This window comes from Haliotis cracherodii, unplaced genomic scaffold, assembly GCF_022045235.1.
Source record: "Haliotis cracherodii isolate W230 unplaced genomic scaffold, xgHalCrac1.p SCAF_16, whole genome shotgun sequence".
In the NCBI taxonomy this organism is placed as follows: Eukaryota; Metazoa; Mollusca; class Gastropoda; order Lepetellida; family Haliotidae; genus Haliotis; species Haliotis cracherodii.
The window spans coordinates 5,513,546-5,539,056 of record NW_027266271.1 but is presented as its reverse complement, the minus strand read 5'-3'; the positions used below and the strand labels follow the sequence as shown (position 1 = coordinate 5,539,056).

The following is a 25,511-nucleotide window of genomic DNA, read 5'->3' as shown; positions in this document are numbered from 1 at the left end:
GCGCACATCACATTACATAAACACATATTTCAGTTTGATCATTTCGGACAATATATATATATATGTGTGTGTGTGTGTGTGTGTGTGTGTGTGTGTGTGCGTAACTAGCATATATTTTTATAGGATAGGACCTTCCTGTCTAAATACATGGGTTTTATTACATAACCACACATTTTCTTTTCATCGATTTAGACTATATTCAGACAATGTGTGTGTGTATATATATATATATATATGTGTGTGTGTGTGTGTGTGTGTGTGTGTGTTAGTGTGTTTGTGTGTTATTAAAAACAAATCCCAAAATGTTTCATAACGTATGTGATGAATGTAAATCTCCAGTCAGTTCCCGTGCTGACCCTCGTGTTGTACAAGCTATGGCAGCACTATCGTCAGTGGAACCTTTCACGCCGACCACTGGGTCTCCCGCAAACACACGCGTGTTGTGGTGTAAATAGAAGTACGCTCGGTTCTCTAGCGTAGTCCAACTTGGCTAATTCTCAGCGTGCACGTGTTTGTTTACATGGCGGGGGACTGAGCGCGCGCCAATCATTTACTCACTCGTGACGTATATCCGGTGAGTTCGGCATTAGTCGGCAAGAGGCGAAAAGCCTAACTCACAGTGCGAAGTGCTGTGAAGGCCTAGTGGAGTATAACTCGTACAACGATGAAGTTAAAGTGAAAAAGTTGGACTAACTCTTCGTGGAGTAAACGATGGCTCGCCAGATAATTTCCGCGCTCAAGATCCTATATTATTGTGCTTTTTTTGGAGTTACCGTGGGTCTCATGGACTTAGCTAATGAACAAGGTAAGGTAGGCCAGTGTTTTGTTTACCTAGCCAATATATAGGCTAGGCAATGCTCGCTCAAAGTAACGCAATAACTCGGGTAGTTGTTTGTCGCGTCTACTAAAGGTTGAGATAACATATTACACACCCAAATGTGAAACGACAGTGAAATATTACAACTTTGTGCCAGAAATTGTTGTGATTATAAACTTTTGGGACAACTAGCGACAGGCCGGGGGTGAAATACCTGTCATATCGCACTGGCTTATAACCGTGTATATTGCTGAGCGCTTCATGTCAATTGCACAAAGTGTCTATATCAGTCACAGTTTAAGCGTTTAATTGCAATCAGGAATCATATGCAAACTGATTATCGGTTGTTTACCGGTAACCTTCAACACATTAAATAATTCTGATTGTCACACCTTTGCTGTCGCTCGGAATGATACACACGCGTGCCTTGCTGCGCCTGTGGGTTGGGTAGGTTATTGAGGTGTACCCTGAATAAAGCCCGGATGTTGTCGGGCCTATTTACGTGTTTATTGTAGACTATCACTCTATGACCGGAGCCCATGCAATAGATTTTACGCACCAGTCTTGCATTACGAACCACCCCCCTCCTCCATTTTGTCCATATGCAATTTGTGATTAAGAGCTCATCCTGTATATGTGGTCATGAATCTCAACTTGATTACATTTTGTTTAGGCAGAATTTTTTTAATTCTCAAAATAATAAATCTTCATGAATGATGGTTTCTTGTGGGGGTGGTTGGGGGGTGGGGTATTTTGTTTAAAATAGAAGAATCTCATTGATAATAATGACACTCAACACAAGCATGCGCTGTACTTTTGTAAAATGATATTTGGTACATAAACAAAGTTAGTAAAAAGGGAAATATGGTTCCCATTGAGTCATATATGTACTCTGACAAGTTTCATTTGTATCATCAGAGAGAAGGGAGAATCCCAGATGATATAAATGAAACATCTCAGTAAAAGTATTCTGCAGTGTTTGTTTTAAATTTTAAATATACTGTACATTCAAATCATAAGTACTTATGAAATTATAAATAGATATGTGTGTATGTGTAATTGTGTCACTTTTATTCATTGTGCAAGTGCATATCATTTTCAATCATTAACACAATAATCACTAAGTATAGAAATTCTACCTGTCAATATTTGGCACAAACTTGTCCTCAAGGCAGACACTCACAATTATGGAGCTATTTTGGTTGCACAGTGTGCAAATATGGGATTGATTGATTTAATAGAGGAAAAAATTAATAATTTACAGCCACTACATGTTTTGATTAACAATAGATGAAATTATATGTAGTAATTCATGTTTTACACTGGCATTGGGAGGTCATTCTCAGAAACCAGTTCTTGATATATCAGATTGTGGTATTGCAATCAAAATGTACTTATTCATTTATTAAGGTTCTGTGAACCTTGTTCGTAAAAGACTTTTCTTGACTCCTTTGTTAGTAATGAGATAAAGTCAGTGATGTGATGGTGATTGAGGAGGGTGGGGGTAGGGGGTGGTGTTGTTCATATCAGGAAGCACTGCTCTACCTAATGAAAACTGCTTTAACAAAAATGAACTCAAGAATTCCATGAAATAACAGAATACATACCAAACAACTGGAGGCGTTTAAGGATTTATCTAGGGTTCTAAAACTATTTGCCCTTGACAGTTAAATTGTTTTTTTGTTATTTTATTTTGTTCTGATGTGGGATATTTTAAAGTTCTTATATTCTTAATTTCAGAGGTATTTTAACTTTGCATTGAATACAAAATTAAGCATTAAAGCTTTTTTCTGTATAATGCCCCTATTATCAGTGAAATACAACTTACCATGAAAGTAATCCCATTGGTTATAACTATCTTAACATGAATTGTGAAGTTTTATATTCAATTTTTGAATTTTGACTGACTTTTGCTGCAGACTGGGGGCTTAATATCTGCTTTTGAGCATGTCTAGATAAAGCCCTGGATGTTGCCATTGTAATGCTTGTGTGTATGACATTGGGAACCGTGACATGTACTGTGAAGATGGCAGATGATGTCAAGTAGCACCACATCACTTTGGCTGCTTGTGGCACCAGGGCCCACTTGCACAAAGCGATCTTAGCACTTAGCTGATCTTAACTCCCATACTTTAACATAGGCTTACGATAGTCTTAGCGCTAAGATCGCTTTGTGCAAGTGGACCCTGGTATGTACAGGAAGTACATTGGTCTGTGAGACAAGTTCGTTAACCTATGTAGCTTCCCTTGAAGCCCAACTAGGTGGAGTTGGTGTGTAGCGCCACTGGTGTCATCTTCACAGCCTCGTTGTCTCTTATCCATGGTGACATAATAGTGGACTTGAATGTACACTTTCTCAACATCAAATTCAATTCTATTTAGTAAAAAAGGAGCACTGACATCTACTTTGCCATGTTAATCTTTGTATTCATACCACTTGTCTGCTTGTGTAGAGAACAGTGGCATTTAGTAATCATACCAATTGACTGCTTGTGTAGAGAACAGTGGCATTTAGTAATCATACCACTTGACTGCTTGTGTAGAGAACAGAGGCATTTAGTAATCATACCACTTGGCTGCTTGTGTAGAGAACAGTGGCATTTAGTAATCATACCACTTGGCTGCTTGTGTAGAGAACAGTGGCATTTAGTAATCATACCACTTGACTGCTTGTGTAGAGAACAGTGGCATTTAGTAATCATACCACTTGACTTTTTGTGTAGAGAACAGTGGCATTTAGTAATCATACCACTTGGCTGCTTGTGTAGAGAACAGTGGCATTTAGTAATCATACCACTTGACTGCTTGTGTAGAGAACAGTGGCATTTAGAAATCATACCACTTGGCTGCTTGTGTAGAGAACAGTGGCATTTAGTAATCATACCACTTGGCTGCTTGTGTAGAGAACAGTGGCATTTAGTAATCATACCACTTGGCTGCTTGTGTAGAGAACAGTGGCATTTAGTAATCATACCACTTGGCTGCTTGTGTAGAGAACAGTGGCATTTAGTAATCATACCACTTGGCTGCTTGTGTAGAGAACAGTGGCATTTAGTAATCATACCACTTGGCTGCTTGTGTAGAGAACAGTGGCATTTAGTAATCATACCACTTGACTGCTTGTGTAGAGAACAGTGGCATTTAGAAATCATACCACTTGGCTGCTTGTGTAGAGAACAGTGGCATTTAGTAATCATACCACTTGGCTGCTTGTGTAGAGAACAGTGGCATTTAGTAATCATACCACTTGGCTGCTTGTGTAGAGAACAGTGGCATTTAGTAATCATACCACTTGGCTGCTTGTGTAGAGAACAGTGGCATTTAGTAATCATACCACTTGGCTGCTTGTGTAGAGAACAGTGGCATTTAGTAATCATACCACTTGGCTGCTTGTGTAGAGAACAGTGGCATTTAGTAATCATACCACTTGGCTGCTTGTGTAGAGAACAGTGGCATTTAGTAATCATACCACTTGGCTGCTTGTGTAGAGAACAGTGGCATGAAGATCATACTTGGTTGCTACTCTGCACCAGTCTCATACACATATGTACAGGGATGGAAGAATCATACACTGTATTTATCAGAAATACAACTAAATGTTTCTGATTTGGGGAAACTATAATTGAAATGTCTGATCATTTGCTAGGGTAGACAGTCCAACCTGGCACAGGTAGCGGCATGTGAACTGTGGAGATCGTTCTTGGTATAAAACAGAGTGTGTAACTCTCTACATCATTACTGTTGCCAAACTCACTTCTCCTGTCTCTTGTTACATTATTTTGAAGAACAAATTAATACCTCACTCGCTTTATAAGCAAGGCCTAAATATCCTATGTTGTGGGAAGGATCATATTTGGCCTATATCATGTGATGGATCAGATTAGGCCAGTCATGGGAAGGATCAGATGTGACCTGTCATGGGAAGGATCAGATTTGACCTGGCATGGGAAGGATCAGATTTGACCTGTCATAGGAAGGATCAGATTTGACCTGTCATAGGAAGGATCAGATTTGACCTGGCATAGGAAGGATCGGATTTCACATGGCATAGGAAGGATCGGATTTGACCTGTCATGGGAATGATCAGATTTGACCTGTCATAGGAAGGATCAGATTTGTCTTATGTCATGTGATGGATCAGATTTGACTTGGCATAGGAAGGATCAAATTTGCCCTGGCATAGGAATGATCGGATTTGCCCTGGCATAGGAATGATCAGATTTGCCCTGGCATAGGAATGATCGGATTTACCCTGTCATGGGAATGATCGGATTTGCCCTGTCATGGGAAGGATCGAATTTGCCCTGTAATGGTAAGGATCGGATTTGCCCTGTCTTGGGAAGGAACAGATGTGACCTGTCGTGGGAAGGATCAGATGTGACCTGTCATGGGAAGGATCAGATTTTGCCTGTCTTGGGAAGGATCAGATGTGACCTGTCATGCGAAGGATCAGATGTGACCTGTCATAGGAAGGATCAGATTTGACCTTGCATAGGAAGGATCGGATTTCACCTGGCATAGGAAGGATCAGATTTGACCTGTCATGGGAATGATCAGATTTGACCTGTCATAGGAAGGATCAGATTTGTCTTATGTCATGTGATAGATCAGATTTGACTTGGCATAGGAAGGATCAAATTTGACCTGGCATAGGAATGATCGGATTTGCCCTGGCATAGGAATGATCAGATTTGCCCTGGCATAGGAATGATCGGATTTACCCTGTCATGGGAATGATCGGATTTGCCCTGTCATGGGAAGGATCGGATTTGCCCTGTCTTGGGAAGGAACAGATGTGACCTGTCGTGGGAAGGATCAGATTTTGCCTGTCTTGGGAAGGATCAGATGTGACCTGTCGTGGGAAGGATCAGATGTGACCTGTCATGGGAAGGATCAGATTTTGCCTGTCTTGGGAAGGATCAGATGTGACCTGTCATGCGAAGGATCAGATTTTGCCTGTCATAGGAAGGATCAGATTTGACCTTGCATAGGAAGGATCGGATTTCACCTGGCATAGGAAGGATCGGATTTGACCTGTCATGGGAATGATCAGATTTGACCTGTCATAGGAAGGATCAGATTTGTCTTATGTCATGTGATAGATCAGATTTGACTTGGCATAGGAAGGATCAAATTTGCCCTGGCATAGGAATGATCGGATTTGCCCTGGCATAGGAATGATCGGATTTGCCCTGGCATAGGAATGATCGGATTTACCCTGTCATGGGAATGATAGGATTTGCCCTGTCATGGGAAGGATCGAATTTGCCCTGTAATGGTAAGGATCGGATTTGCCCTGTCTTGGGAAGGAACAGATGTGACCTGTCGTGGGAAGGATCAGATGTGACCTGTCATGGGAAGGATCAGATTTTGCCTGTCTTGGGAAGGATCAGATGTGACCTGTCATGGGAAGGATCAGATTTTGCCTGTCTTGGGAAGGAACAAAGTTGACCTGTCATGGGAAGGATCAGATGTGACCTGGCATAGGAAGGATCAGATGTGACCTGTCATGGGAAGGATCAGATTTGACCTGTCATGGGAAGGATCAGATTTTGCCTGTCTTGGGAAGGATCAGATGTGACCTGGCATAGGAAGGATCAGATGTAACCTGGCATAGGAAGGATCAGATTTTGCCTGTCTTGGGAAGGATCAGATTTGACCATGGTCAAGATGAACAAATGAACAAAATCTGAAGAATGAATGAAAATATGATATATATCATGTTTGATATCTGTCTGAAATTCATGGTCATTCAAGCATTAACTATAATGAAATTGATTTTTTTAGTTTCTTAAAGTATAAACTACAAAATTTGAACATGAATGTTTGAAAATGAATATATCCTAATCCAATGCCAGGTCAGACCTTTACCCATCAGTCATCAATTACGTCCAAAGATCGTCAAAGCATAAGGCAACTCCATTCTCCAGAGTGCTTGGAAATACAGAAGGGTATCAAATAATGCTGTACAATTTTAGTACCTTGAACTTATGATAGGTTTGTAAAGAAATCTGATGTTGGTCCTTATGATATTGAGTAAATAGTTAAATAACAATGGGAATGTTGTATGTGCTGTTGTTCACTACATAAAGTGTGCTACCCCCACCTGTCTACCTGGTCCCATTCAAATCACCAATAAGAAAACACATTTCTAAAAGGTTTCTTTTAATTTTCTTCTAGAAAAATATTTGGAGCCAGGTAATAGGTGAGTGTTGTTTGTGTGGGCAGTGAGGCAGATAGAGTCGACCAGCCCCTTGTCTGTGGACTTCCTGTCAGCTGGCTGACACCTGGTGAACTGTGCTCGCTCGATAATGTACCTGCAACAATAGACACCAGACTGACTCAACATAATTCAATCATTCTGTTAAAAATGGGATCAAACAACTTGTTGGAGTTCTAACGTGGATTCATAGGTTGCTTTTGTTTTAGCTGACTAATCATCGTCAATCTATGTTTCTGAGAAACAAATGAACCTGTCAATGTGTGTGATAACTGGTGCTGATGTTAGACAAGTTCCATCTATGGTTACAAACACATCCTCAAATAATTTTCTTCAATGTCAAAAATACATTTTACTCCTATTTTCTTTTTAATACATGTATGAATTTTGATTCTTAAAATGTGTCCTGGACCTGAATGAGAGTTTTTGTGACAGACTGATTGCTTACACATTGTGGTGGAGTTCTAAGTTATCAAATATATTTACCCTTGTGATGTGACATCAGTGCCATAGCATTATTGTCTTGTTGTGTATTGTGACAGATACGTCATTCATTTCAGAATGTGGCAGACAGAGGTTAGAGATGTTGAATATCAGATGTCAATCACCACACAGTACCGACAACATTCACATTGCCATTTCAGTCTCTTATGTTATCTCAAATGCAGTTCTTGTTCAGAATTCTTTGCCTGAAATGTCACCATATTGATGGTGTCATTGTTTCATTCATTCTTTCTGAAAATGCCTGTGAGTCCATAAATGTTGTGTGAAACGAGGAAGGTTTTTCTCCTGCCACTCATTCATAAATAATATCAACAATCAACCAAAATCTATAACGCCCATTTTAGTTGAGGACATGCACAAATATTAGGAAATACTGATAACTACAGTTAGAAATTTTTCTTGCCCAATGAGTTTCATCTTGTCAACATGGTCAAGATGTAGAAAACTATATCCAGGCTTATCAAATACCTGTGGTGGCAGACATTTAGCATGTTGGTCTAAAATGTATGAATAGTTTAAATTATAATGATAAATCTTTTTTTTTTTGTATCCAAAATATTGTGGAAAGTTTACATATCTTGAACCATAGGTGATTGGTAATTGCATTTAGGTAATTTCCTTGTAGGGCCTCTGAGAATGCATTTGTTAAACAGATGGTTGCTATGTTGGAGAGTGTGGCTATAGTTGAGTAATGTTGTACCTTAGTAGTTGTTGGAAGGGGAATGTTGTCCTTCTGCCTGCCACCCAGCCAGCCACCTGTCTACAGCTACTGCTATTGCCCCACCAACATGATGCAGAAGGACATCAAATAACTACCACACATTCTTCAAACCACAAATTAACTACAGACCAAAAATGGCCCTCAATATTTGATGCATACTGTCAAACAGTTTGCAAGCAAGTTGCTGTGATACAAGGATATTCAGCCTGCAGTATCTACATGGACGATGACACTCATGGAGGGACAAAGAAAGGGATCTCCTCCACGTTTTACCCTCACAGTAATCACCTGAAATGTGAACCACAGGTGTTACGTACACCAATGTGAATGAATTCTGGGTTTCAGGTGTCAAGACACCATTGTCACAGAAAGATGCCTATACATAACCACACTCCTCAAGCTTAAAAAAGAAGTGTTTACTATTCACATAAATTCCTTTTTCTGTCCCCTGTATACATTGTGTCAGTGGTGTGGTAAATACTGTGTCACCAGTATACATTGTGTCAGTGTCCCCTGTATACATTGTGTCAGTGGTGTGGTAGATACTGTGTCCTCTGTATACATTGTGGCAGTGGTGTGGTAGATACTGTGTCCTCTGTATACATTGTGGCAGTGTCCCCTGTATACATTGTGTCAGTGGTGTGGTAAATACTGTGTCCTATGTATACATTGTGTCAGTGTCCCCTGTATACATTGTGTCAGTGGTGTGGTAGATACTGTGTCCCCAGTAAACATTGTGTCAGTGGTGTGGTAGATACTGTGTCCTCTGTTTACATTGTGTCAGTGGCTGGGTAAATACTGTGTCCTCTGTATACATTGTGCCAGTGGCTGGGTAAATACTGTGTCCCCTGTATACATTGTGTCAGTGGTGTGGTAAATACTGTGTTTCTCTGTATACATTGTGTCAGTGGTGTGGTAGATATTGTGTCCTCTGTATACATTGTGTCAGTGGTGTGGTAGATACTATGTACTCTATATGAGGATGAAGGGAGTGTCAGTGTCCTGGTTAATTGTCGTCAGTAGAGGTCATCCTTTGCAGGTAAAATGCCCTTGACCAAAACACATTTCCTGTCAGGAAGGAAATTTTTCTGTGTTATCTTGCAGCCATTATTGGCAAGGGGTGTGAAATGTGATCTGCTTCAGACAAGACGATTTAAGCAGGGCAGAGTTTAGGTTGATGATACATCCATGTGTTGATTGATAGATTATTTAGTCTAATAATATGTGTTTGGATTTTGTGAAAGTAGAAATTTTATGCTGAAGTAAAAATGTTTTGCATGATTGAACGTGTTTTTGGTATGATAAGAATATTTCCCAATATATTTCCTGAATTTCTTAGGTTATTCACATTAATGTTTTTTAGTTTTTTTCCTAATATTTTTGTATTGACATCTTGGCAAAAATATTGTTAAACTAAGATAGAAGATTGACACACACTAGTTTTGAAACACCCAACAGATACTATTCCCATCCATGTTATAAGTCCTACAGTTAAAGTGTTTCATGTACCATAACCACTGAGTTCTTCCAGGCACAGTTGAGATATATGCATAGTCACAGCTCAATGGTAGCATAGTGAATCCAACCCACTTTCCTAACCAGCAAATATATAGCTCCCTGTCCTTGCCCCTAATCATGAATTATTCCCTGTCTAGTCAGGCTACTTTTATTGCTGTTTAAACACTCTGCCATGTTTTCAGTGACTTGCCACTGTAGCTGCTTGTCAGTATTGACTGTCTGAGACTGGGCCAAGTCATGCATGGCAACACACATTGGGGTGTGTGTGTGTGCTTGCAGCAGCAAAAGGGCTCTAACATTATACACTGGTTTACTCTGCATAGACCTGCTGGTTGGTTGATTAACAGCACTATATACCAATTCCTTAGATACCTCTCAATAATCAAAGATGATTTGGTCTGACAGAACCTAGGACGCCAGGTGTGGTTAAAGTCCTGATTGACCACAATAGTATGTAACTGTATGTAGTGTAAATTTTGTGATACTGTATTAAGATTATTGTCTCTTATGGCGTCACGCTCTGAATATGCACAAAACAAGAAGTATGCCATAGTGTCCACACTGCTGTATGCTGGATTCTGTATTGTATGTGCAAAAAATGCTTGCCATGCTGACATTTGCTTATAGTTTCTATTCCTACTGTCAGCTGTGTTTTTAATGTCAGGGAGTTGGACACCTTTGTGGAGACAATGATAGACATACTACAGTCCTGAGTGGTTTGACATGTATGAAATCACACATCCAAGCTATTTTCACTCAGAGAGTTCCGGTGTGTATAGGGCATTGATTTTGATACATGCAAAATGTATGAACATTAAGCTAAGACCAAAGAGTGAGAGAGGACCCTAATGTAAGACACTGCATCAATGCTGTAATCTAATCAACTACTTTTCCCCTAACTCCTGCTACCCACTCCCCCCTTGTCCTGCTACCCATTCCTCCTTGGTCCTGCTACCCACTCCCCATTGTCCTGCTACCCCCCTTGTCCTGCTTCCCACTCCTCCTTCCTCCTGCTACCCACTCCCCCCTTGTTCTGCTACCCACTCCTCCTTCCTCCTGCTACCCACTCCCCCTTCCTCCTGCTACCCACTCCCCCCTTGTCCTGCTACCCACTCCCCCTTCCTCCTGCTACCCACTCCCCCCTTGTTCTGCTACCCACTCCTCCTTCCTCCTGCTACCCACTCCCCCTTCCTCCTGCTACCCACTCCCCCCTTGTCCTGCTACCCACTCCCCCTTCCTCCTGCTACCCACTCCTCCTTCCTCCTGCTACCCACTCCTCCTTCCTCCTGCTACCCACTCCCCCCTTGTCCTGCTACCCACTCCTCCCTTGTCCTGCTACCCACTCCCCCCTTGTCCTGCTACCCAATCCTCCTTCATCCTGCTACCCACTCCCCCTTGGTCCTGCTTCCCACACCCCCCTTGTCCTGCTACCCACACCCCCCTTGTCCTGCTACCCACCCCAATTGTCCTGCTACCCACCCCCCTTGTCCTGCTGCCCACCCCCCTTGTCCTGCTACCCACCCCCCTTGTTCTGCTACCCCTTGTCTGTCAGCTGCCTGTGCTTGTGTATCCTTGACTCCCTTCTTTTCTACCTGGTGTCATGCCAGGGATGTCAGTAGGGTCACCACTACCTGTCTTGCAACTTGCTTCATGTGTTTGATGCTGGATCATATTATCTCCCCTGAAGGGAAATCTTCAATCATAGAATTCACTGGCCATTCTTGTAAAGGTCAGCAGAAGAAGAGTGTAATGTAGCTTTGGCTTCTCGTAAGAGCTTTTGAGAAGAACCGATGAACAGTTAATATATAATATTGATGCACTACTGGAAACTAGTTAACTTAATGTTATCACAAGGCAATAGACATGCATTGTACTGGACGTCATCCTGACTGGGACACACCATACTTATGTTCACATGCTTGACTAAAGTGATAAATGTTTGAGAACTGTGATACTACTGGCTTACTTAAAATGCTGACATTTCACATTCTGAAATACTGCTTGAAGTGGTGTTTAACTCCTTCACTCGCTATTTCGAAAACAGTGTTGTACGAGAGTGGGTTTTGTTAGACGATGCACCCATGCAGCCGCTGTGCTCAACCACTAGTTGTAATCACATTGCAAGGTGTAGTTATTGATGTAGAAATGATATATTTTCAATGGGTATTATTGATAAGAATCGTAAATAATAATTTGAATATGTAGTAAAAATATGTCTCATCTTGAACGAGGTATTTTTTGCAACCAGGGTGTTTTTATTTTGAATATATATGATCACCACGGCCAGGCAACACAGTTTCAGTTTTTGTATGGTATGGATATTGTACCCACACATCTTTGATGCAGGTGCATTATTTTGTCCCACAAAATCGGAACCCCAGCTGGTCCCGTGCTGTAGGTCAGAACACCCAACAGGCTCCGTGCTGAAGGTCAGAACACCCAGCTGGCTCTGTGCTGTAGGTCAGAACACCCAGCTGGCTCCGTGCTGTAGGTCAGAACACCTAGCTGGCTCCGTGCTGTAGGTCAGAACACCTAGCTGGCTCCGTGCTGTAGGTCAGAACACCCAACAGGCTCTGTGCTGTAGGTCAGAACACCCAACAGGCTCCGTGCTGAAGGTCAGAACACCTATCTGGCTCTGTGCTGTAGGTCAGAACACCCAGCTGGCTCCGTGCTGTAGGTCAGAACACCCAACAGGCTCCGTGTTGTAGGTCAAAACACCCAACAGGCTCCGTGCTGTAGGTCAGAACACCCAGCTGGCTCCGTGCTGTAGGTCAGAACACCCAACAGGCTCCGTGTTGTAGGTCAAAACACCCAGCTGGCTCCGTGCTGTAGGTCAGAACACCCAGCTGGCTCTGTGCTGTAGGTCAGAACACCTAGCTGGCTCTGTGCTGAAGGTCAGAACACCCAACAGGCTTCGTGCTGTAGGTCAGAACACCCAGCTGGCTCTGTGCTGTAGGTCAGAACACCTAGCTGGCTCTGTGCTGTAGGTCAGAACACCCAACAGGCTCCGTGCTGTAGGTCAGAACACCCAGCTGGCTCTGTGCTGTAGGTCAGAACACCTAGCTGGCTCTGTGCTGAAGGTCAGAACACCCAACAGGCTCGGTGCTGTAGGTCAGAACACCCAGCTGGCTCTGTGCTGTAGGTCAGAACACCTAGCTGGCTCTGTGCTGTAGGTCAGAACACCCAACAGGCTCTGTGCTGTAGGTCAGAACACCCAACTGGCTCTGTGCTCTAGGTCAGAACACCCAGCTGGCTCCGTGCTGTAGGTACTTCCAGTGGTATTTGTGTCCGTTAATGTAGACCTTGATATGGCACCATGCAACTAGATTGTCCATAGGTTTTAACCATCTGAAAGATTTGTTTACAAGAGTAGTTTCAAACACTGGGTGAAAACACCATCACACACACAAACAGACACACACTACCACACGACTTATTTATCTGACAAAAGGATTGCTGGTGATTCTTGTAACCTGAAATCTGAGGTATTTTAACAATGCACTCGTGTAATAATGTAAAACTAAGCATTAAAGCCTCTTTGTCTTTATTAGTCCTGTTATTAGGCATTTGCAAGTTACATGAAAGTTACTCTACAAAGCCATAACTTTAGTTATAACTGTGTTAACATCAATTGGGAAAATTCTAATTCTAATTTGTGAAATTACCTTTTGACTTTTGGTAGAATATCGGCCCCTGAGCAGATCAAGATAGTATTTACACTCTGGATTTACATAGTTAGTATGTTGGTCAGGCTAGGATAATAGAGATATTTGTACCTATCATTAAGCCTTTAGTTGTGTTATGGGAATGTTAGGGTCCTAAGTTCCTATCATTACATCATAATGGAATGTTGTGAGCTTAGTTCTGTTGTGACAGGCTCAGTCTTAAGCCACTTGGAAAAAGTTGAGCATCAGTTGTTAAACCTGTTATGTGAACTAATCCTAACTTTCCCAGATCTGTATGGTCTGGCTGCTACCACACTGGCTTTGTGTAAGTAGTGTACGTACACACAACTTGGATTAGAAAATTACATAGTGACACACCAACACATATAAGTGAGGGAGTGAATATTGTGCAGCAGTCAGCAATACTCCATGACTGCCTGTAAATAATCAAGTCTGGATCATGGAAAACAGTGATCGAAAACATGAGCAGCCATCCACACCATTCGCCCATGTTTGCATGCAAACAGCCAAGTAACAGAGCATGAGCAACCATCCGTGCATGTTTGCATGCAAACAGCCAAGTAACAGAGCATGAGCAACCATCCGTGCATGTTTGCATGCAAACAGCCAAGTAACAGAGCATGAGCAACCATCCGTGCATGTTTGCATGCAAACAGCCAAGTAACAGAGCATGAGCAACCATCCACACCATCCGTGCATGTTTGCATGCAAACAGCCAAGTAACAGAGCATGAGCAACCATCCACACCATCCGTGCATGTTTGCATGCAAACAGCCAAGTAACAGAGCATGAGCAACCATCCACACCATTCGCCCATGTTTGCATGCAAACAGCCAAGTAACAGAGCATGAGCAACCATCCGTGCATGTTTGCATGCAAACAGCCAAGTAACAGAGCATGAGCAACCATCCGTGCATGTTTGCATGCAAACAGCCAAGTAACAGAGCATGAGCAACCATCCGTGCATGTTTGCATGCAAACAGCCAAGTAACAGAGCATGAGCAACCATCCACACCATCCGTGCATGTTTGCATGCAAACAGCCAAGTAACAGAGCATGAGCAACCATCCACACCATCCGTGCATGTTTGCATGCAAACAGCCAAGTAACAGAGCATGAGCAACCATCCACACCATTCGCCCATGTTTGCATGCAAACAGCCAAGTCACAGAGCATGAGCAACCATCCACACCATTCGCCCATGTTTGCATGCAAACAGCCAAGTAACAGAGCATGAGCAACCATCCGTGCATGTTTGCATGCAAACAGCCAAGTAACAGAGCATGAGCAACCATCCGTGCATGTTTGCATGCAAACAGCCAAGTAACAGAGCATGAGCAACCATCCGTGCATGTTTGCATGCAAACAGCCAAGTAACAGAGCATGAGCAACCATCCACACCATTCGCCCATGTTTGCATGCAAACAGCCAAGTAACAGAGCATGAGCAACCATCCGTGCATGTTTGCATGCAAACAGCCAAGTAACAGAGCATGAGCAACCATCCGTGCATGTTTGCATGCAAACAGCCAAGTAACAGAGCATGAGCAACCATCCGTGCATGTTTGCATGCAAACAGCCAAGTAACAGAGCATGAGCAACCATCCACACCATCCGTGCATGTTTGCATGCAAACAGCCAAGTAACAGAGCATGAGCAACCATCCACACCATCCGTGCATGTTTGCATGCAAACAGCCAAGTAACAGAGCATGAGCAACCATCCACACCATTCGCCCATGTTTGCATGCAAACAGCCAAGTAACAGAGCATGAGCAACCATCCGTGCATGTTTGCATGCAAACAGCCAAGTAACAGAGCATGAGCAACCATCCGTGCATGTTTGCATGCAAACAGCCAAGTAACAGAGCATGAGCAACCATCCACACCATCCGTGCATGTTTGCATGCAAACAGCCAAGTAACAGAGCATGAGCAACCATCCACACCATCCGTGCATGTTTGCATGCAAACAGCCAAGTAACAGAGCATGAGCAACCATCCACACCATTCGCCCATGATTGCATGCAGACATCCAAGTCACAGAGCATGAGCAACCATCTGCGCGTGATGGCATGCAAACAGCCAGAGCATGAGCAACCAGTCCTCAGCTTAGTTTGTTTTTTCTACAAGCCCATGATGGAAAGACATAGTTTGTACTGTATCAAAGCACAAGGGACAGAAGCCAAAGGTTACAGCCTACAGACCTCTCTAAATCCTCACTTGAGGGCTTCATCCAATTTGTGTCAATAGCCCTACCACATAATTATCCAGTAGACAACGATTATGCATGATCTGTTTGTTGGTAAACAGCCGCAGTGAATGAACAGCTTTGGCAATAGGATTACCTTGGTAATCCCCATAATGACATCCATTTGTTGTGCTTGGGGTTGTAACAGCCAGGCAGAGAGCTGAGGGTACAAACTGAAGACCATACTTCAGGCTATGAGAGGGATGGCACAGGCAGCACTGTTCAATACTTGAAATAATATTAAACAGGTTATACTGACCTTGATTTGCCTTTTACACCTTCACAGCATAATAGATAGTATCACCAAAGTAAAATTTTATGGGCAATAAGACTCAAAAGTAGGTGTAAATTTTGAAAAAGACACATCTAAAGAAACATCAGCTTTATGCTCACTAGCCTGTGACCACATTTTGCATCAAATTATCATCTTACTTTGGGGAAGAAAGACACTAAATTGGACTTTGGAGCAACATCAGGAGAGGCTGTCAGAAGGATGGTCCTGGCAAAGTCTCACCACCCTACTACACCTTGTGTTATATGAGACAAGAAGGCATATATATTAGTCACGGACAGCAAACCAGCATTTATGACAATTTTACAAGTGTGTCTGTCAGTTACTGCTCCTTTGGGTGGTCAAACCCAAAACACATTGTTCTGTCCATCAAGGCAAGGGTAAGGGACATGCAGTTTGTTGAAGAGTGCTTTCTCTCTTGTGATGGACTACTTCAAAGGTACATGACTCTGTGGAAAGACCTTTACACTTTTACCATGCTCTTAAATATCTTCTTCTACACTCTTTGACTGATAAAGCTGAAATTTGGTGTTAAAGTTCCTTCAAATGAATATATCTTATTTTGTTCAAATTATTGTGATTGTGTAAGTTTAAAATTCTTATTCGTAACAACCACAGGGCTCAGAAAACAGAGACTTTGAGTGAATAATGACTATGACTAATGACATAGATTCAAGTGTGTTTAAGGCATCATGATTTTCATTCAGCATCATTGTCATTCATCGTGATGGTGCAAAAATATTTTTTTCCTACAATCTGTTAAACCAAATTTTGATTTAATTGATTGTAGGTATTTGTCACATAATATACAGGTATTTCTTCATAATTCAGGTGAGCTAAAGAATTTTTGGCTCATTTTCTTTCGTTAAAATTAACAAAAAGTGGTGTTATGAGCCTATCCATCGCTTGTAGAATTTGATGTGCTCATTATTGTGGATGAGAGAACAAGTTGGATGGGTTCATCAGGCTGGATTGCTTCAGGGTAATCAAGCTGAAATGTATGTCACACTTGCACAATGACACCCGTGGATTAGTTCAACATCTGATATAAGTTCAAAGTTGTGAACATGACATCAGCAATTCAGCTGATAATGCCTTGAACTTAAGGAAAAAAGATAATTTATTTGCCTTATAACATTACCATTTCCATATTTGTCTTTTTATGGTGATAAACATCTGCAGACATTTCTCACATTTGACCAGCTAGATAGATGCACGTTGTGGTAGTATATGCATAGAAGTGCCAACCTGTGACTGAATTAATTCAACCCAGTGTGCATAAATATCAACATTGATGCCATCATTCAGCAATAAAAGATGTTTCTGCTCACAGTTAGGAAATTACCAGATGACACACAGTTATATGCCCGATACTTTACAATTCAAATGCACAACTTCTTGGATGAAGTTGTTAGGCTGCTGACGTTGGTAGAAACAATAACCAGGGAATTAGTTGGATAACCTGTCTGTTCTTCCATATTTGGTTACAAAGTCAGTATAAATGTCAGACAGGAGCTCATTTAGAAGATAATAAGAAAGGATGTTACAGGAATAGCACTGAAATGTTATCTTTTGCAAGAGATGTTGAGCTAAGAATTCAGACATTTTATAATAGTAAATGTGTTTTACATAAATACATGATGGTTCAATGATATAGTTAGAGAATGGAGATGTCATCCAAAGTGTGACTAGGATTGGAGTCAATGAGCGTGAATATGTCAGGTGACCTGATGGCTTGTCTTCACAAACACAGAGTAGTTCATCTCCCATACTGAACATGTTGAGTGACATTATGGTGACTGACTACTGAGACCTTGATGTCTTCACGATGGCGGCAGTATGGAGCGCTGCACATTTCACTTGGCCTCCGAGTTTTTCAATGACAGCATTGTGAATGCTCTGCAGCCTTACACTTTTTATTAATGGAGACTTTCTTGTTAAAAAAGGAACTTGGGGATCAGACTGAAAAAAATTGGGCAAGGTCAGATTCAACTTTGATATTTTTTAACAAACAGTCTACCGCTCAGTTGACAATAAGCCAGTGGCCTTCTCCAACCAATCAGCCCACCACAGACTCAGCACCCAGCTATTACTGTGGTAATACCAGTGCTAGACTCACTGGATATCCAACCACTACCCCAACGGTCCATTCACTGATCACCAGCAGTCTAAACAACCAACCCTTTTCTTAGTTTAACTAAATAAACCACTTTCCGCTCTGTGATCACCCCTCTCTACCTTCTGTCTTCCACCCTCTATGTATGTTCGATGTTCTACACACTACCCCCTGTCTTCCACCCTCTATGTATGCTCTATGTTCTACTCTCTACCCTGTCTTCCACCCTCTATGTATGCTCTATGTTCTACCCCCTGTCTTCCACCCTCTATGTATGCTCTATGTTCTACTCTCTACCCTCTGTCTTCCACCCTCTATGTATGTTCTATGTTCTACTCTCTACCCTGTCTTCCACCCTCTATGTATGCTCTATGTTCTACACTCTACCCCCTGTCTTCCACCCTCTATGTATGTTCTATGTTCTACACTCTACCCTGTCTTCCACCCTCTATGTATGCTCTATGTTCTACTCTCTACCCTCTGTCTTCCACCCTCTATGTATGCTCTATGTTCTACTCTCTACCCTCTGTCTTCCACCCTCTATGTATGTTCTATGTTCTACCCTCTACCCCCTGTCTTCCACCCTCTATGTATGTTCTATGTTCTACACTCTACCCTGTCTTCCACCCTCTATGTATGCTCTATGTTCTACTCTCTACCCTCTGTCTTCCACCCTCTATGTATGCTCTATGTTCTACTCTCTACCCTCTGTCTTCCACCCTCTATGTATGTTCTATGTTCTACCCTCTACCCCCTGTCTTCCACCCTCTATGTATGCTCTATGTTCTACTCTCTACCCCCTGTCTTCCACCGTCTATGTATGTTCTATGTTCTACCCCCTGTCTTCCACCCTCTATGTATGTTCTATGTTCTACTCTCTACCCTCTGTCTTCCACCCTCTATGTATGCTCTATGTTCTACTCTCTACCCCCTGTCTTCCATCCTCTATGTATGTTCTATGTTCTACCCTCTACCCCCTGTCTTCCACCCTCTATGTATGCTCTATGTTCTACTCTCTACCCTGTCTTCCACCCTCTATGTATGCTCTATGTTCTACTCTCTACCCTCTGTCTTCCACCCTCTATGTATGCTCTATGTTCTACCCTCTACCCCCTGTCTTCCACCCTCTATGTATGCTCTATGTTCTACACTCTACCCTGTCTTCCACCCTCTATGTATGCTCTATGTTCTACTCTCTACCCTCTGTCTTCCACCCTCTATGTATGCTCTATGTTCTACTCTCTACCCTCTGTCTTCCACCCTCTATGTATGTTCTATGTTCTACCCTCTACCCCCTGTCTTCCACCCTCTATGTATGCTCTATGTTCTACTCTCTACCCCCTGTCTTCCACCGTCTATGTATGTTCTATGTTCTACCCCCTGTCTTCCACCCTCTATGTATGTTCTATGTTCTACTCTCTACCCTCTGTCTTCCACCCTCTATGTATGCTCTATGTTCTACTCTCTACCCCCTGTCTTCCACCCTCTATGTATGTTCTATGTTCTACCCTCTACCCCCTGTCTTCCACCCTCTATGTATGCTCTATGTTCTACTCTCTACCCTGTCTTCCACCCTCTATGTATGCTCTATGTTCTACTCTCTACCCTCTGTCTTCCACCCTCTATGTATGCTCTATGTTCTACCCTTTACCCCCTGTCTTCCACCCTCTATGTATGCTCTATGTTCTACTCTCTACCTTCTGTCTTCCACCCTCTATGTATGTTCTATGTTCTACTCTCTACCCTCTGTCTTCCACCCTCTATGTATGTTCTATGTTCTACTCTCTACCCTCTGTCTTCCACCCTCTATGTATGCTCTATGTTCTACTCTCTACCCTCTGTCTTCCACCCTCTATGTATGCTCTATGTTCTACCCCCTGTCTTCCACCCTCTATGTATGCTCTATGTTCTACCCCCTGTCTTCCACCCTCTATGTATGTTCTATGTTCTACACTCTACCCTGTCTTCCACCCTCTATGTATGCTCTATGTTCTACTCTCTACCCTCTGTCTTCCACCCTCTATGTATGCTCTATGTTCTACCCTCTACCCCCTGTCTTCCACCCTCTATGTATGCTCTATGTTCTACTCTCTACCCTCTGTCTTCCACCCTCTATGTATGCTCTATGTTCTACTCTCTACCCCCTGTCTTCCACCCTCTATGTATGTTCTATGTTCTACTCTCTACCCTCTGTCTTCCACCCTCTATGTATGTTCTATGTTCTACTCTCTACCCTCTGTCTTCCACCCTCTATGTATGCTCTATGTTCTACCCTCTACCCCCTGTCTTCCACCCTCTATGTATGCTCTATGTTCTACTCTCTACCCCCTGTCTTCCACCCTCTATGTATGCTCTATGTTCTACCCTCTACCCCCTGTCTTCCACCCTCTATGTATGTTCTATGTTCTACTCTCTACCCTCTGTCTTCCACCCTCCATGTATGTTCTATGTTCTACTCTCTACCCCCTGTCTTCCACCCTCTATGTATGTTCTATGTTCTACACTCTACCCTGTCTTCCACCCTCTATGTATGCTCTATGTTCTACCCTCTACCCCCTGTCTTCCACCCTCTATGTATGTTCTATGTTCTACTCTCTACCCTCTGTCTTCCACCCTCTATGTATGCTCTATGTTCTACCCTCTACCCCCTGTCTTCCACCCTCTATGTATGCTCTATGTTCTACACTCTACCCCCTGTCTTCCACCCTCTATGTATGTTCTATGTTCTACTCTCTACCCTCTGTCTTCCACCCTCTATGTATGCTCTATGTTCTACACTCTACCCCCTGTCTTCCACCCTCTATGTATGCTCTATGTTCTACACTCTACCCCCTGTCTTCCACCCTCTATGTATGCTCTATGTTCTACCCTCTACCCCCTGTCTTCCACCCTCTATGTATGTTCTATGTTCTACTCTCTACCCTCTGTCTTCCACCCTCTATGTATGCTCTATGTTCTACCCTCTACCCCCTGTCTTCCACCCTCTATGTATGCTCTATGTTCTACACTCTACCCCCTGTCTTCCACCCTCTATGTATGTTCTATGTTCTACACTCTACCCCCTGTCTTCCACCCTCTATGTATGTTCTATGTTCTACCCTCTACCCCCTGTCTTCCACCCTCTATGTATGCTCTATGTTCTACACTCTACCCTGTCTTCCACCCTCTATGTATGCTCTATGTTCTACCCTCTACCCCCTGTCTTCCACCCTCTATGTATGCTCTATGTTCTACACTCTACCCTGTCTTCCACCCTCTATGTATGCTCTATGTTCTACCCTCTACCCCCTGTCTTCCACCCTCTATGTATGCTCTATGTTCTACCCTCTACCCCCTGTCTTCCACCCTCTATGTATGCTCTATGTTCTACTCTCTACCCTCTGTCTTCCACCCTCTATGTATGTTCTATGTTCTACTCTCTACCCTCTGTCTTCCACCCTCTATGTATGCTCTATGTTCTACACTCTACCCTGTCTTCCACCCTCTATGTATGCTCTATGTTCTACCCTCTACCCTCTGTCTTCCACCCTCTATGTATGTTCTATGTTCTACCCTCTACCCCCTGTCTTCCACCCTCTATGTATGCTCTATGTTCTACTCTCTACCTTCTGTCTTCCACCCTCTATGTATGCTCTATGTTCTACACTCTACCCTGTCTTCCACCCTCTATGTATGCTCTATGTTCTACACTCTACCCTCTGTCTTCCACCCTCTATGTATGCTCTATGTTCTACCCTCTACCCCCTGTCTTCCACCCTCTATGTATGCTCTATGTTCTTCCCCCTGTCTTCCACCCTCTATGTATGCTCTATGTTCTACCCTCTACCCCCTGTCTTCCACCCTCTATGTATGTTCGATGTTCTACCCTCTACCTTCTGTCTTCCACCCTCTATGTATGTTCTATGTTCTACTCTCTACCCTCTGTCTTCCACCCTCTATGTATGTTCTATGTTCTACCCTCTACCCCCTGTCTTCCACCCTCTATGTATGTTCTATGTTCTACTCTCTACCCTCTGTCTTCCACCCTCTATGTATGTTCTATGTTCTACCCTCTACCCCCTGTCTTCCACCCTCTATGTATGTTCTATGTTCTACTCTCTACCCCCTGTCTTCCACCCTCTATGTATGTTCTATGTTCTACTCTCTACCCCCTGTCTTCCACCCTCTATGTATGTTCTATGTTCTACTCTCTACCCCCTGTCTTCCACCCTCTATGTATGTTCTATGTTCTACACTCTACCCTGTCTTCCACCCTCTATGTATGTTCTATGTTCTACTCTCTACCCTCTGTCTTCCACCCTCTATGAATGTTCTATGTTCTACTCTCTACCCTCTGTCTTCCACCCTCTATGTATGTTCTATGTTCTACACTCTACCCCCTGTCTTCCACCCTCTATGTATGTTCTATGTTCTACTCTCTACCCTCTGTCTTCCACCCTCTATGTATGCTCTATGTTCTACTCTCTACCCCCTGTCTTCCACCCTCTATGTATGTTCTATGTTCTACCCTCTACCCCCTGTCTTCCACCCTCTATGTATGCTCTATGTTCTACTCTCTACCCCCTGTCTTCCACCCTCTATGTATGCTCTATGTTCTACACTCTACCCTGTCTTCCACCCTCTATGTATGCTCTATGTTCTACTCTCTACCCTGTCTTCCACCCTCTATGTATGTTCTATGTTCTACTCTCTACCCTCTGTCTTCCACCCTCTATGTATGCTCTATGTTCTACTCTCTACCCCCTGTCTTCCACCCTCTATGTATGTTCTATGTTCTACCCTCTACCCCCTGTCTTCCACCCTCTATGTATGTTCTATGTTCTACTCTCTACCCCCTGTCTTCCACCCTCTATGTATGTTCTATGTTCTACTCTCTACCCTCTGTCTTCCACCCTCTATGTATGTTCTATGTTCTACTCTCTACCTCCTGTCTTCCACCCTCTATGTATGCTCTATGTTCTACACTGTACCCCCTGTCTTCCACCCTCTATGTATGCTCTATGTTCTACCCTCTACCCCCTGTCTTCCACCCTCTATGTATGTTCTATGTTCTACCCTCTACCCCCTGTCTTCCACCCTCTATGTATGCTCTATGTTCTACCCTCTACCCCGTGTCTTCCACCCTCTATGTATGTTCTATGTTCTACCCTCTACCCTCTGTCTTCCACCCTCTATGTATGCTCTATGTTCTACTCTCTACCCTCTGTCTTCCACCCTCTATGTATGTTCTATGTTCTACTCTCTACCCTGTCTTCCACCCTCTATGTATGTTCTATGTTCTACTCTCTACCCCCTGTCTTCCACCCTCTATGTATGTTCTATGTTCTACTCTCTACCCTCTGTCTTCCACCCTCTATGTATGCTCTATGTTCTACTCTCTACCCCCTGTCTTCCACCCTCTATGTATGTTCTATGTTCTACTCTCTACCCTCTGTCTTCCACCCTCTATGTATGCTCTATGTTCTACTCTCTACCCCCTGTCTTCCACCCTCTATGTATGCTCTATGTTCTACTCTCTACCCTCTGTCTTCCACCCTCTATGTATGCTCTATGTTCTACTCTCTACCCTGTCTTCCACCCTCTATGTATGTTCTATGTTCTACTCTCTACCCTCTGTCTTCCACCCTCTATGTATGTTCTATGTTCTACTCTCTACCCTCTGTCTTCCACCCTCTATGTATGTTCTATGTTCTACACTCTACCCCCTGTCTTCCACCCTCTATGTATGTTCTATGTTCTACTCTCTACCCTCTGTCTTCCACCCTCTATGTATGCTCTATGTTCTACTCTCTACCCCCTGTCTTCCACCCTCTATGTATGTTCTATGTTCTACCCTCTACCCTCTGTCTTCCACCCTCTATGTATGTTCTATGTTCTACCCTCTACCCCCTGTCTTCCACCCTCTATGTATGTTCTATGTTCTACCCTCTACCCCCTGTCTTCCACCCTCTATGTATGCTCTATGTTCTACCCTCTACCCCCTGTCTTCCACCCTCTATGTATGCTCTATGTTCTACACTCTACCCTGTCTTCCACCCTCTATGTATGCTCTATGTTCTACTCTCTACCCTGTCTTCCACCCTCTATGTATGTTCTATGTTCTACTCTCTACCCTCTGTCTTCCACCCTCTATGTATGCTCTATGTTCTACTCTCTACCCCCTGTCTTCCACCCTCTATGTATGTTCTATGTTCTACCCTCTACCCCCTGTCTTCCACCCTCTATGTATGTTCTATGTTCTACTCTCTACCCTCTGTCTTCCACCCTCTATGTATGCTCTATGTTCTACTCTCTACCCCCTGTCTTCCACCCTCTATGTATGTTCTATGTTCTACTCTCTACCCCCTGTCTTCCACCCTCTATGTATGTTCTATGTTCTACTCTCTACCCTCTGTCTTCCACCCTCTATGTATGTTCTATGTTCTACTCTCTACCTCCTGTCTTCCACCCTCTATGTATGCTCTATGTTCTACACTCTACCCCCTGTCTTCCACCCTCTATGTATGCTCTATGTTCTACCCTCTACCCCCTGTCTTCCACCCTCTATGTATGTTCTATGTTCTACCCTCTACCCCCTGTCTTCCACCCTCTATGTATGCTCTATGTTCTACCCTCTACCCCCTGTCTTCCACCCTCTATGTATGTTCTATGTTCTACCCTCTACCCTCTGTCTTCCACCCTCTATGTATGCTCTATGTTCTACTCTCTACCCTCTGTCTTCCACCCTCTATGTATGCTCTATGTTCTACTCTCTACCCTCTGTCTTCCACCCTCTATGTATGCTCTATGTTCTACTCTCTACCCTGTCTTCCACCCTCTATGTATGTTCTATGTTCTACTCTCTACCCCCTGTCTTCCACCCTCTATGTATGTTCTATGTTCTACTCTCTACCCTCTGTCTTCCACCCTCTATGTATGCTCTATGTTCTACTCTCTACCCTCTGTCTTCCACCCTCTATGTATGCTCTATGTTCTACTCTCTACCCTGTCTTCCACCCTCTATGTATGTTCTATGTTCTACTCTCTACCCTCTGTCTTCCACCCTCTATGTATGTTCTATGTTCTACTCTCTACCCTCTGTCTTCCACCCTCTATGTATGTTCTATGTTCTACTCTCTACCCTCTGTCTTCCACCCTCTATGTATGCTCTATGTTCTACTCTCTACCCTGTCTTCCACCCTCTATGTATGTTCTATGTTCTACCCTCTACCCTCTGTCTTCCACCCTCTATGTATGTTCTATGTTCTACCCTCTACCCCCTGTCTTCCACCCTCTATGTATGTTCTATGTTCTACACTCTACCCTGTCTTCCACCCTCTATGTATGTTCTATGTTCTACTCTCTACCCTCTGTCTTCCACCCTCTATGTATGTTCTATGTTCTACTCTC

At 43.1% G+C, this 25,511-nt stretch overlaps 1 protein-coding gene across 3 annotated transcripts in view; it reads left to right on the top strand.

Annotated features, from left to right (window-relative positions):
- Positions 1 to 588: 588 nt before the first annotated feature.
- The window catches only part of LOC139463746 (epidermal growth factor receptor-like), a 266,464-nt gene continuing 241,541 nt past the window's right edge, over positions 589 to 25,511 (top strand). For all 3 annotated transcript variants that reach the window (XM_071245009.1, XM_071245008.1, XM_071245007.1), the window contains exon 1: positions 589 to 805. In XM_071245009.1, coding sequence (XP_071101110.1) covers positions 712 to 805 — 94 coding nt within the window. In that variant the 5' untranslated portion in view covers positions 589 to 711. The remainder of the gene's footprint in view (positions 806 to 25,511) is intronic.